General features: G+C 39.3%; 1 protein-coding gene across 1 annotated transcript in view; it reads left to right on the top strand.

The window, feature by feature from the left end:
* Positions 1-14,715, top strand: part of myt1la (myelin transcription factor 1-like, a) — a 93,362-nt gene that overhangs the window by 69,228 nt on the left and 9,419 nt on the right. Inside the window, exons 13-18 of the mRNA XM_085381652.1 lie at positions 677-960; positions 2,992-3,216; positions 9,470-9,594; positions 12,583-12,651; positions 13,043-13,105; positions 13,224-13,307. Of these exons, the coding sequence (XP_085237778.1) occupies positions 677-960; positions 2,992-3,216; positions 9,470-9,594; positions 12,583-12,651; positions 13,043-13,105; positions 13,224-13,307 (850 nt within the window). The remainder of the gene's footprint in view (positions 1-676; positions 961-2,991; positions 3,217-9,469; positions 9,595-12,582; positions 12,652-13,042; positions 13,106-13,223; positions 13,308-14,715) is intronic.

The raw sequence follows: 14,715 nt of genomic DNA, 5'->3' as shown, positions 1-14,715 counted from the left end.
CTTAGCGCATAAGGCTGGTGTTCATATATGTTTTCTATCTGGCAGCAAATCCTTTAAACAGACCAAAAATGGCCTCTAAATACTTTGCTTATTGTTCCTGTGGGTCCATTTTTACATACTGAGGATACAAATATTGTAAGTAGTTACTTTTTAAAAAAAAGGTCAGTTATTTTCTGGGACAGCTGGGCATTGTATTCTTTCTTTTTTTTAGCAAATGTTACTCACAAAGAAGGAAATGCTGCAGTTCTTAGAATTTGTTCCAAATAAAAATCAGATGTAGACATCCAGTCCAAAGCATTTTCAATTCAGTTCTGAGGCAGGAACAGTCTTAAGATATGTTATCTTGATTTACGAGCTCTGATTTTGGCAAAGTGACCAAAAAAGTTGAACAACTTCAACAATCTCAGGCACTGAGCTTGTTTGAATTTTAGTTTGGAGTGGATTCTTGTTCTGGTCAATTCATTGTTTCCCCACTTAATCCTAGAAAGCCTTAAATTTCAATCTGTTTCTCTCGCTCTTTCCCCTCACCAGTCTGTCTTTTTTATTGCATATTCTTAAAAGCTAGAGGATCTCTCTGCAATTTTAAACCCCGTGCAAAAAACCCATCTGCTGAACAGCTTGGCCAAAAGCCAGCATCAGCCTAACAAATCAGCCATACTTGTGTGCACCCCTGCAGCTAAGCGCTACTGTAAGACGTCCAGCCCGGCCAGCAGTACGACCAGCAGCTACGCTCCCAGCAGCAGCAGCAGCCTGAGCTGTGGAGGAGGAGGAGGTGGAGGAGGAGGGGGAGGCGGTGGAGGTGGAAGCAGCGCCAGCAGCACCTGCAGTAAGAGTAGCTTTGACTACACCCACGACATGGAGGCGGCCCACATGGCGGCCACGGCCATCCTTAACTTGTCGACACGGTGCCGGGAGCTCCCGCACGCTCTGGGAGGGAAACCCCAGGACCTGCTGACACAGGTAATCTGAGGCGCTGCAAGTAAAAATGGGATGCCTGCCTTATTACATCACATCCCTAAACAATGGCAGGAGTGGGGGAAAAATAAGACAAGGCAGCTTTGTCTAGAGAGCGCAACTCAGAGACGAGCATTAGGAAAACATATCTAAATGTAATTTTGCCTAAAATTCTTCATACTCGTGTCGGACTTTTGGGTTTTAAGATATATTATTGACACATCAAATTTATTCTTTCACCATTTTATAAAAAAGGTGACATAAGGCTATGAGAAGAACATTCAAATCGATGTTCGATATTTTTAACTATTTGTATGATTATATTTGACTGATTTCCCAAAAAATCTCATCTCCAGAATTATTCATACTCTTTCTCTGTAGCCTTTATTTGTAGCTGCAGCCTCCAAGTACTTTATGCAGTTGAATATATTTCTACACGTCTCCACAATGATTTTGGTGAACTTCTCCAGGTCCTCAAAGTTTGAGGGTTTCTTTGCCATGATCTTGGTCTTTAGTTCTCTCCAGAAATTCTAACCGGGCTCAGGCCGGTGCGCTGGCTTGGCCACTCCAAAATATTTAGATTGTTGTCTGCAAATTGTTCCTTTACTAATTAGGCCATATGTTTTTGGACTGTAATCTGGTTAGATGGTCCATGCTGCCCAAGAATGCTGGATGAATGATTTTAATGATTCCTTCAGCTTTTAAAAGGTTCATCTGGGTCCATCCCGCCTTAGTGTTTGACCAGTGAGACTGTGTTTTCTGGGTGAATGCTTCACATTTCTTTCACCAAACAAAAGCCACATCTCTGTGGCTGAAGAGTTCCCATCTGACCATAACACTGGCAACCAAAATTGTAGCTCTGTCAGAGCTACAGAAACTAGATGAGCTTGTGTGTGCCTGTGTTGGAGGAGTGGTCACTGTCCATGAAAAGCCCCCTTGGATAGTGTTTGCTGCTGTATCTTCTTGAAATCTGTGTTCTGGTGTTGCTCAGATTTTGTAGAATAGTCTTAGTTGTGATGTGTGGGTTACTGCTGGCCTCCCATAACACACTTCTTCCCAGATGGCGTGTAACTTTGGGCTTTCTACGATGTCTCTTCAGGTTCTTGACTGTGTGGAATATCTTGTTCTTGTTAATGATGCTCTGTGGGTACAGGGACCTGGAATCATTTGGATATGGCTTTGGAGTCCATGGCATCCTTGACAACAATCAAAATATGTGACCAGAGCTCCTCACTTAGTTCTTACTCATAGCACATTCTAGTGCTGACCATGAACTGGCAGCATTTTTACCAGCTCCCCTCAGCTTCTCGGCTTCTGGACTTTTCTAGAAATTGACATGGATTTCTTGCCTAACATTGCTGAAAATACCTAAAATACCTACACTGTAAAGAAACAATAATCCTAATATTGAGGCAGGTGAAGAGTATGAATCATTTTGGACAGCATGTACAAATTATTATAAGTATTAGTATTTTTATTGTTATGCCCATTGTGTAAAATCAACATGCATCTGGAACATTCTATCACAACTACAATAAACTGAATAAAGTAAAATTTCACCCCTGAGCTTTCATGTAAAAGATTTCACAGGAGTACGAATAATTATGGGCATTACTGTTGATACAAATAGAATAAAATCATTTAGGCTAGCATATAGTAAGATAACAGTTAGATTGCAGTGATAGTAAAAGTAAAGGTGCAAAAAAGAAACAAATCAAAAGTAGTAGAAAAGTAGCATCACATTTAAGCATCACCTGGAAGTCTAGGAAATGTAACTGGATGCCAGCAGAGCAGGAGTTTAGTATGGAGAAGGGTTTATACAGGTCTTCTGGTTTGGCAGCAGCTTTTTGAATGACCTGAAGACTGAAAACATTTAAAACCTCTGTGACTGAGACTGTGTGTATACTAGCCTGTAACCTCCTGAGAACTTGTTAGAAATGATAAAATAAGCTTTTTTGAAAAAAAGCAACAATAATCACATAACAAAAATAAGCCCTCTGAATACCTCACCAGTATTCAGATTCCTTTGCTCTTCAGAGTCCAGTTGGCGATCTGGATGACAGCGGGGCGGTGGATGTGGCTGGTCAGCCAGGTGGCCCTGAGGGCAGCGGGACGGTGTTAACCCCGCTGCAGCCGATGTCTCCCCAGCGGCAGGCTCTGCTCAGCAGCCGCTGCTACCAGCTGAGCGACACCGACTGCTGGGACCTGCCCGTCGACTGCAACAAGATCAAACGTTTGGGAGACGAGCAAGACCACAAAGAGGTAACGGGAAGGTCTACACTGTGCAACACTTACAGAGCTTAGAATGAGCATTATGGGAATGAGGTTAAATACAACATGATGTTATTACAGCTTATATAGTTAATGAATGCATTAATTATACATACAAACAACTCTGACATGATACTTTTACTTCTAGAACTTATCATTTGGATGTTATGAACAAAACCTCAGAAATCACAGTTTGCACATATTATAAAGCTACTATAATATAAAATACAATATTTAATACAACACAATATAATATAAATATAATATAAAAGCACATTAACACCTAAATGTTCATAGTTAGAATACATTTCTGTTATGACGATGTTTCCAGAAATTATTATTATTATTTTTTTTTTTGGGATGCGTTCAATTTAAAAAATTTTATTTGCAGTGCTGTTCGAATGTGTGTTTTTGATGCTGTTTGTCTGCCTGCAAGGTTTTTCAAAATCTGCCAAGTGAAATTTCATGAAACTTGGTTGAAAAGAAGAGCACTGACAAAGCACGTCTAAACATATTTCATTAAAATAGATCATGGGCCTTGGTAGAAGGTGTGTTTTTGTGGTTGATCTGATATCCTCGTGTTGGTGTTGTTCCCAGATCATCATACTAAATGTTCCAGGATCAACATTGCAAGTGACCAATCAGAATGTTGTGACGTCATACTTTTGCGACTTCGGGAAAAACCGGCGTAAAACAAAAAACTGTACTAAAGCTGCGTGAAACCGCCTCTGTCCGCCGATCAACGGACCCTGACCCTAACCCTAACCGTAACCCTTTAATAAACAGTAAGCAGAATTGATATTGTCCTTGCAACATTGGAATTTTATAAATGCACGAATGGCTTGGCGCGCAAAGGAATAACGTCACAACAATGTGATTGGTCACTTGCAATGTTGAACCTGGAACAACATTTTCATGATGGTCTGGGAACAACACCAACACGAGGATATCAGATCATCCGTGTTTTTGTAGGTATTTGAAAGTTTCCTATAAATACTGACTTTTTATCATAGGGCGATTAAAAAGTCCTGACACTGTTGAGTTTATTTTCTGTTATTGTTTCCTCACAAGAGGTCTCCCGATTCACTGATATCGTTAAATAGACTATGATGCCCTTTTACAACTTGATGCTGTTTATTATTTTACTTTTTAGAGTAGCTTTGCATAAGTCACAGATCAAAATGAGCCTTACAGCCTTTTTCTAGCTTTTTTTCATAGCCTCTATGAAAAAAGCGCTTTTAGCTCCTTCCTTTAGCCTTCGCTGCGGTGGAATAGTGGAATAAAATCGATGGGTGGATGCAAATTCAGATATTCCTCTACAAATAGTGACGTAGTGTAGTATGGTGATTAAACGATACTGCATCTGTGACATCTGCTTGCAGTTGAAAGTGGTCACCTAGAGGTTGAGTGTGCAACACCCTGAGGCTCTGTAGTAGCTGTGGCAAAGAAATACTTACAATCACAAGGAGGTTTACTAGTGTGCCTTTGCCATTAGATGCCCATATAAGGATAACCCCTCCCAATGACATCATACAGAGCCAAGAGTAGAAAAAAAATTTGAAACTGGGTGTTTAGAGCAGTAGAAATCCTGAGCTTTCAGCTCAAAGGGACTACTTGCACATACACTGACATCATCATTTCAAACTTTGGCCATGTGTAAAATGGGCGTAGGTTATATATATATATATATATATATATAGGTTAACTTTAATAAACTCAAATAAAAAATGCAGCCTTTGTTAAAACTTTGTTAGCTTGTTGTAGATGTTGAGCTGACCTGCTGTGCACTGACTTACAGACCAAATTACTTAAGCAACTCATTTGAAATTATGTGACTTGTAGGAAATAAACAATTATTTATTTGTAGCAACTGATATACGTCGTTCAAAGAGCCTTCATTTGAAATTATAAACCAGTTATGAGGAATTTTCTGGCTTTCAAATCAACTGTTATCTGAAGTTCTGCAAAATACTTTTCAGAATCGCTGATCACATTAGCAGCATCTACACTACATATTTAAAATCTACTGATTTAAATGCAGCAAAGAAGACTAGAGTTTGGTGTATTTAGTGTTGCGGCAGATTATTACACAGCTTGCAGGACTCGTCTTTACAGGAGGTTCTGCACCACTCTAAGTAGTTTATATAGAAACGCAGCAGGGAGCAGATTAATATTTACACTGACACAAACTAATGTAGAGAGTAATTTCTGTACTACAGTATGCTTGATTAAAACTTAAAATATTTAATGATATGGAGGCAGAGACACCTTGAATTTTTCATTTTAGGATTAAGGTGACAAGTGCTTTGAATAAGTAACCTGAAGAGGTGGAAGTTAAATATTTTTAGGCCACGCTAAAGCTCTAAATGTTGCTCTTGCTGCACTCTCTGCCCTTACAGTTATGATTAAGGGTTTTAAGCACTTGATTTAAGATTTATTTAGGCCCCTAATCGTGCAAAGTAAGGATAATTTCAAGCATGAAATTGAGAGATTTAAGGAACCCAGAGTTTATATTATGTGTTCATGCATAGATTAGAAGATGATCATAGTTTATAAGCTGTTAGAAGGGAATCCTTATTCTGCGGTGCAAAGCAGAAAGGGCCATAGAGAAGTTCTGGGCTTATTTTTTGCGAGGGTGTACTTCTGGTTGCCGATTGTTACGCATAATTTTTGCATCACTTTACATACGCAAGAGGAAATTTTGTGAGTTTGGAAGGGTTTATTATGTTTGCATGCACTTCTTCACCAACCCAAGGCATTGAAATGGCACAGAACGATGGTGCTTGCCAAAATTGTACATCGCCGCTCAGTTTCTGCTGTTCACCCCTCACCCTGGAGCCACCAAACAGACACAGTTCAACAAAAGAATAATAAAGAAAGACCGCTGAAGAGAGAGATTGCAAAATCATATAAAAGAAGAAACGCCATCACACATCTCACACAAGAGACTTACAGCCGAGTGTATGAGTGAAAACAAAGAAACAGAGCTTTATTGCTGTTAGTTACCTCAGTGATGTTATTCTGCCAAAGCATAAGTAATTTAAACTTTAAAGTCGAGCTGTGTCTTTTTTTAAGCCTTTAAATAACACTTTATAGTAACCATCACATATAAACTGTAATCGTTAATAAAACATTAATAAGTAATTATTTCGTTTTTTTTAAAAGTAGATATTGCACAATGCATCAGTTTTTTTAGACATTATTTTTGGTGATAAAAGTTTCATTTGTATTTCTCGGGGCATCAAATGTTGTTTAGTTTGTGTTGCTGTTCTTATAATCATGTGTCTTATTTTGGTGAATCTTTGACATGCGAAGAGCAGATGAGGAGGACAGAAAGTCAGACACAAGAATGGGATAAAGAATAAGTTAAACTTTCAAAATAAAACTCCTTTTTAAAATGTTATATAGAAACAAAATGGACTTTATTGTTAAACATGGCAGAGAAGTCCAATTTATTGATCTGAGTAATGGCCTGGCAGCTGTGTCAGAGCACCTGTCACTGAAGATGGCGACGCCCCTAACTCCGTTATACAGTTGGATGAATGATTTTTTTTTTTAAAGCACTGATATGGAGGGGGAAAGATACTTATTTCTGCTGTAAAGTTGGAGATATTAACATGAGAGTCTGAGGAATTATACACTTTCAGAGTCAGCCTCAAGTGGCCATTAGAAGAACTTCAGTTTTGGTGCCTCTGCACTGGCTTCGTTTTTCAGCTCTGGAGGTTACTGCTTGGTCTGCAGAAACTGGGTCTTTTATTTTGAAAAGATACTTCTTCTTTTTTTTTTTATCCAGCTCCTTGGTGTAGCCTCCTAAAAAATAAGTAAATAAAAAAACAAGATCTGACTATTTTAAGCAAGTCAGCATCTAATATATAATCTAATATCTATAATATTAGATATATTAAATATTAAAAACCTGTTGAATTAATTATCCACTTTCCATTTATGAAGATTGTTGTTATTGTGTTACCAGTCTTTAATACACTACTGTGAAATTAACTTTATATTACACACATAAAAGGGAAGTCGCTCATGCTGCGGAGATGCGATAGATCAGAGAAAATCTTACAATGTGGCACGGAACAAAAGGATCAATCGGCTTTAGTCTTTTAGAACAAAAAGTTGTGATGCAATACAAGCATAAATAGGGTTACAGCTCTTCATCACAGCCGTTACAGTCCATCCACGTTGTCAGTGCACTGCAACACTAATCTAAGATCTAAGTGAACAGAGACAAAATAAGTTTGATAAATGGGTTTTAATCTAAAGTTTCTGGGGAGTAAAAGTCAAGAATTTCCATTTTTATCTCATGCAAGTTCAAATTTCTCTGTGCAGTTTGATAAATAACCCTGGCTGATAGGGTGGATGCAGACAGGCTCTCCGGAAGGCTCAGTGCGCTCCCATGTGGCCAGAAGCAGCACTGCATGGTTCAGACTAAATGAACGCTTCAGGAGCTCACACACGGTGCATTAAAATACTGAATTACAGCACTAATACATAAGTAAAACACGATAGATCATCGGCACGCTTTCAATCCTCACAGATCTGATATCACACAGAGCAACCCATGCAGCAAATTGCTACATTTGCCTCGTTGGATTTAGAGCGCTGGAGTGAAAGGTTTTAATCAGGAGAGTAATTGCGTTTGTTAATGAAGCACGACATTGCAGAGGAGGCCGGAGCCCAGAGCGAGGCGTCTGATGGGATTTTCTCCAGACAGTCCACAACGATTTCTGCTCCCGACTGAGGAGGTGTGATGTGTGGACTGCAGAGCAGACTGCAGTGTTCTTAGAGCCACAAAAGCTTTTTGTTCACAAACTGCTGCAGAAAGAAGCTCGACCTGGTTAACAAGCAGAGAGACACGCCTCTGACACCTGTGCTGGGAACACATTTACCTGGAAAATCATCTGGCAACCAGTACAGATCTGCTTATTATGACCAGAACTTCAGGGACACTAAATTGATATGACTCATACAGCTACATTAAAAAAGGGCCTAAATGCTATAAATCAGGCTCTTCTTATTAGTTATTCGTACACACATAAATGCCATAGCACTCGATTTATGTCCACAATAATTCCCTGGTATGTTTATAATTTGTTTCTTAAAATTAAATTTATATAAATATGTTTAAAATGTTCCACCACACAGAGAAAAAAACATAATATACATAAAGCACAGCTATATAACAAACCTGTAGGTACATATAGGCTGTTTATGTGTAAACAGCCTATATGTATGTTTTCAGACCTTATGCTTGGTAGCTCTCTGGGCACTGACACACTACGCTGATCTAAAAAAGGCCAAATGTTTTCTAAAACACTGATTATAATGCACTTTTTTAGATCTATATACCAAATACATTCCTGAGGATTCTAGAATATTTTTTTTAAACTTAATGTAAGGAAACACTCCATATTTTATTCAACTCATGTAGAATGAATCAGGTTTTCTTCTGAATTTTTGAGATAAATGTGTTGTGTGTAACTAATGTGAGAATCGTTCCAGTCATTTTTTTCTCTCCTAATCCTGCTTTTAACTGTTTTATATATAACGCACATGTTGTAATCTGCACATTTTTATAAGTTAGCCTTTAAAACTTTCAGATTGTAACATTTTGGATGACACCTAAAAAGTTTTCACTTTGTGACATATTGATTATTTTTTTTTACATAAATGAGATGAAGCCCTGTTGTGGGTTAAAATCAGCTAAACTACAGTGGAGGGTAATATTCTTACTTACGGCAGGAAACGTACACGTATGAATGACAATAGCACATATTCTGTGAGATGACATAGAAGATTTATACATTCTGACATTAAATTCACAAACTTAATGTCTGACTTTTTAATGTTATTTCTTTACATATTACCCTCTTCGTTTGCATCTGTAGTTATTTTTTATTTCAGTAAATTAAAATGTTCTTTTAATTCTGACTTTTTAATTTATTTTAATTACTTCTAAAGTTGTTATGGAACACAAATTAATTTACTATATCATAGCGATGTGTTCAGACATGAGGAATGTCTAATTAATGTTACAGGGAATCTAACGACTGTTTCACTGAGGATAACATTATCTTTGACTAAGGAAAACCTAACATTACCTGATAATGCTGTTTTCACATAACCTTGTTGTCTCCTGTGTTTGAAATGGGAATGTGTTGTGAAGTTTGTGTAAATTTGCAAACGAAGAGCTTTTAGTGACGCGCTGTAGTCGGCTTATTTCTCGTCCTTACACCAGAGCGACGAGCTGGATCCCTTCCAGGAGCTGCTGGACGAGCAGCACTACCCGGCCGAGGTGACCATGCCCAGCCCCAAACACCACAAATACCTGCCCTGCAAGGAGAGCAAGAAGGAGCTCATCACGTAAGTAATCCGACTGCTGCACGCTGTTACCCAGCAGCCTCTGAGCCAAACACTCTCACGTTCAGGTCGAAGGATGGCGAGAAACCCTCAGTCAAAGGCAGCTGAGGTTCACTATGCGCTATATGTCACTTCACTTTCCTGTCTCATTAAATTGATGGTGCAGCAGTCTTACAAAAGTACATAAATATAGACATAACCCTGAAACATCAGCAGATAGCAAAGACAAACAGCACGAGTTTGAAGCGGGAACGAAACTAATTAGCAACCTTGTAAATTTAGAAACGGAGATCGGCACATCAGTACGTGTTTTAGTCTCCGTGGTGTTTCTGATCTCGTTGAGAGGCTTCATCAGATGTGACACAGGCGTTCGCACCATCTTCTGTCGCCAGCTGCCGAAGAGCCAATAAGACAAAGGCTAACAGCTCAGGATTATTAATGACAGGAATTCACAGGCCAAAAGAAAAAAAAATAGTTTTCATCATTTTTTATTGATATATTGCTTTTCCCCTCACTGTAGCTCAATAAGTGCAGACACTTCACAGCGCACACGTATCAGGAGATGTGTGTGATATAAACAAGTAACTGTGGAGGAGCTTGCTTCGCTTCTTTGCTATGCATAGCATGTGTCCTGATCGAGCCTTTTCTTTGGGGTTTGGGCAACTGGCCAAATTGTTTTTACTTTCATCAGCTTGTGTCACGGGCGCTCGTGTAAGCAAATAAAATCTGAAACTCTTGACTATGAGGCAGGCGTCTGAGTTGGAGGAGGGTCAGACATCAAAATCATCCCAGAGCAGTTTCCCTTAATTGATCTGGTTAATTACTTTGAAGACTGCATAACAACCAACAAACAAAATAAGTAAGACTTCAGGCTGTGAATTTTTTGCATGAGTGAAGCAGGATTCATGTGAGGACAGAGAAAATCTCTGTTATGCGTGTTTAGCCTAATCGTTCCCTACAGAGGCTCATCACTTCTGCGCTGCAAAGTTTACGTTTTACTTCTGCTTAGATGTTATTTGACCTGTTTCAGCAACTTCAAGTTTCTTTCATTTCAAAAATTTTAAAGAAAAAAATTAATTCTCGTAGAGATTTTAGTATTTCCACACTTTGGATTGTGAAATGTGGAAACATGATACACTCAAAAAAAAAAGGATTCTTTGTCATCAGAGTCTAAGGAGCTTGGACGGAAGCGACTGGACTTCTTTAAGTTAAGAGTCGCAGGTATGTAAACCATAGTGGGGAGCAGATGAGCCAAGGTGTGAAAAACGGCATGGGTCATTACCACCAGGGTTTAGGGTGAAACTACTTTGAGACCTAACCTCATTCTACCATGTGACCTATAGAGGTCACCTGACACCTGGGAAAGGATCTTAAGACTCCACAGTTGGTGTCGTGAGCCACCTCCTCTGTTCAGTGATGGACAATCACAGTGGACATGGATGGTCTCTTTTACCCTGCTTTCAAACCATCTGGCTTCCCGTCAAAAATGTGAACATTGGCATCTTCAAAAGGCTGAACAGCTTAACCCATAGTATAAAACTACATGTAATCAGATTACTTTCATTCAGAATTTGGGACACAATTTGGCTGTTACTCCTGACTCATCATGTTTGGTGTGAAGAATAGTGTTTTGTCCCAAATCCCGATCTTTTTCCTAAACCAGTTACTTCATCATCAAAAAAAAATCATCAGCCATCAGTTAACATAACACCGTCAAGAAAGAGGACTTCTATCTATGAAGTGTATGTTAGCTCCACTGTTTTGTTCACTGACCATAAGTAAGGCTATTGTTTTCCAAACAAATGATGCACTTTCTTCTTGTTCCTTGCAATCAAATTCAAATTTTATTTGTCTCACACACACACAACCATACATGACATGGGGGTGAAATGCTTGTAGCTGTGCAATGCCCGACCATTGAATGACAGTGATTTTACAGTATTTACAATTTACAGGTTACTACAAAAATTTACAAATTAACTTAGAAATTTACAGTAAAAAATGTGCAAATAGCAGAAAGAGATTATAAAGATTATAAATTATAGGAAGTGTGCATAAAGAAAAACCAGAGTGCGTGTGGTGATGTGATGTGTGTGAGAGTCCAGTCTTATAGTGATGTAATGTGTGTGGGAGAGTCCAGTCCTACGCCTGGTTCAGGGTCCGAATAGCCTGGGGGAAGAAGCTCCTCCTCATTCTCTCTGTTTTGGCCTTAAGGGAGTGGAAGTGCTTCCCAGACCTCAACAGTGAGAAGAGTCATCAAATCAAATAATCAAGTAATCAAATGTCTTCAGCAGAAGGTGTTTGGTCTTTGGGAAGGAAGGTGTTTGTCAGATCCAAGTCCTTTTTCTTGTGCTTTTGTGTGCTGTTTTTGTAACCAAATAGTTGAACTTAAACCCAACTAATGACTTAGAAATCAAACAAACTGTAAAACTCAAATTTCTAAAGGAAGCACAAATCTTGGTATCCTGGCTAGTAAGCCTTTGGCTTATGGAGTTCATTTTTCCAAGTAAAGGCCTTACAGTATAGTGAGAAGCTCATCAGTCAGGCAATCCCCTGTAAGTGACTGATTGGCAACAGTAGTGAGGAAGAACTGCCCTTTAACAGGAAGAGACCCCAGATTTAGTGGAGCAACCAGAGGAACCCACAAACAATAAGCAGGACAGACACAAAATACAAAAGATGACAAATGTTAACGACACCTGGCGCGAGTAGCACAGTGCTGCCACAATGCTGGTGGTGAGTTTCACCAGCACCACCTAGGTGCTTGCCATAGGTCTGTAAAACAGGATCTTTATGTCACAGTGGCCAATGTTCCTGCAGCCAGTCCAACAAGGCACTGTTGCTAAAAAGAAAAGAAAAATAACTCTTGTGTGTAACAGTGAGACACAGCCATCGTCGGAGAAAACCACATTATGTGTGGCCCTGGGATGAGAGCATGTTTGTAAAACTGTCGGTGGTGTTAAAGTAATAGTGGCTCTTCTCCTCCTGCAGGTTGTCAAGCTGTCAGCTGGCCGACAAGAACATCCGCGGGATGATGACCACTAACTCACAAGAACTCAAGTGAGTCAACAGGATCAGTGTATCACTGGTGTGTTGTTCTCAGCAGAGTGGAAAGTGTGGGAAGGAAAGAATGTTAAAAATATCGACTGCTGTCCATTCAGTGTCCTTTCATTTAAAAGTGTGTAACTTTTTCTATGGTTGGATTTAGAGCCCGCTCTTCTCTGGTTCATCCGTCATCGGTTTTCCTAAAACCATTTCTTCCTGTCTATGATGCTTTGGGTACCACTCTAATGTGTTACTGTAATTGATTTGTGAGAACTGCGAGTGTCTGATGTCAGACATTCACGGAAAAAGAAAACATTTTTCTGGATGTAGTCTTTCTTTTTTTTTTTTTTGACACAGGAACCATTATGTGATAATACAGTTGTTTGATCTTGTATTTACTCCTCAGGTGTCCAACGCCCGGCTGTGATGGATCTGGACACATCACTGGAAACTATGCCTCCCACAGGAGGTACATTCGTAAAGACTATAATATACAACTGCGTGCATGAAATCACAGACAAACAAACAGCAACAGTAAACCATGCTTCACTGAACGCACATGTTTTAAGTAATTTTCTGTTCTGCAGTCTCTCCGGTTGTCCACGAGCCAAGAAAAGTGGCATAAAAATCCTCCACAGCAAAGAGGACAAAGACGATCAGGAGCCAATCAAGTAAGGAGATATTTTGGAGATATGTCACAGCCTTAATATTGAGAATATTGGAAAGTGTCAGATCTAAGCTTAAAAGTAAACCCAAGCAAAATGAGGGGCAAAGACAGTGCCACTCAAAAAACTACCAAAGCTCTGTCATTGAGACATTTAAATATCTGGATAGATTCAAGGTTGTGCATTCATTTAAAGTGAATGCACTTCTTAAATATTTTCCTATGATGTATGAGGCAGTTTTTGCCATATTTTATCAGCTTCTTCCCTGGTGTTGTTAAACTGTCTGAGACAAAGCAAAGAACAAGTAAAAAAAAACAGATTTCAGACCAGTAACTGAGATGTTGCTCATAGATTTTATGTAAGGTCCACAAATACAGGGCTTAGGTGTCCTGTTTTTTAGATCTTACCACTATATTAAAGCTTATAGAACAATAACAGCGCTTTAGAAAAGCAAATTCTAGTTTCTCTTAAAAGTTTTTTTGCTGCTGTTGGTTTTATTCATGCTCATCAGCATCTTTATGTTCCTCTCTTAAATGTAAAATAATTATTTTAAGGCAGATATTGGATTTTAAGAGAATAAATCTTTGAAACAACACCTTGCCAAAAAATACAATAAGTCAGAGAGAACAAAACATTTAGTGATGTCAAACTCTGAGGGGGGCATTCTTTGGGTTGTGCAGGCTTGTTGGTGAGGTCAGTGGGATTGGAATCTGGGGACTTTGGAGGTGTTGTGGAGGATTGCTGCACATGCTAATGGATATATGAAGAATTAAAATAACAGGTTAAACTGTTGCCGTGTATTTTAAACAGGTAGAACAGGATTCTCATCTTCTGACAACTTTTTTAGAGAAAAGAGAGAAGGTGCATCAGTTAGACTTTTCAAATCATCAGCAAGGAGGAAGGACTGGCTTGTTTCGTTGCCTCTTAAAAGCACATTCCAGGTCCCATTATTATGCATTTTTTTTGCATCAAGGTCAAAGCACTTTGTTAATGACAGGTTCATCCATCATCCCTCTCTTAAAATGCTGCCTATGTAGACTGACCTTTCTAACTTTTGCAAAGAATATTGCAAAAGCGGGGAGCCGCGGTCAGTGCTGCACTCCACCTCCGGCTCCCAGCAGACCAAGTCCAATAAAGGTTAGCGCTAGTGAGCCTTTGACATTTGTGTTAAAGCTGAGCCATAATGCTAAGCCAATACGACCTTGTGAATAATCTAAAGTTCAGCTTGTGTCAGTCTGTAGCCAGCTGCCGCCGCCGCCTCTGTTCCATCCACCATCATCATTAACAGTAGAATCATAATTAAGCTTAACCTGAGCTCGGCTGGGGAGCGGCCTGTGGACGCTCGGCTCATTCTAATCAGCCCAAATGTCACAGCGAAGGGCGTTTTGGGATGCAGGAGGCAGAGCTGAGTGTC

Source organism: Rhamphochromis longiceps, linkage group LG15, assembly GCF_057381845.1.
Source record: "Rhamphochromis longiceps isolate RC_006_pf linkage group LG15, R_longiceps_female_GT1.1, whole genome shotgun sequence".
Lineage (NCBI taxonomy): Eukaryota > Metazoa > Chordata > Actinopteri > Cichliformes > Cichlidae > Rhamphochromis > Rhamphochromis longiceps.
This window is presented reverse-complemented; position numbering and strand designations above follow the sequence as displayed.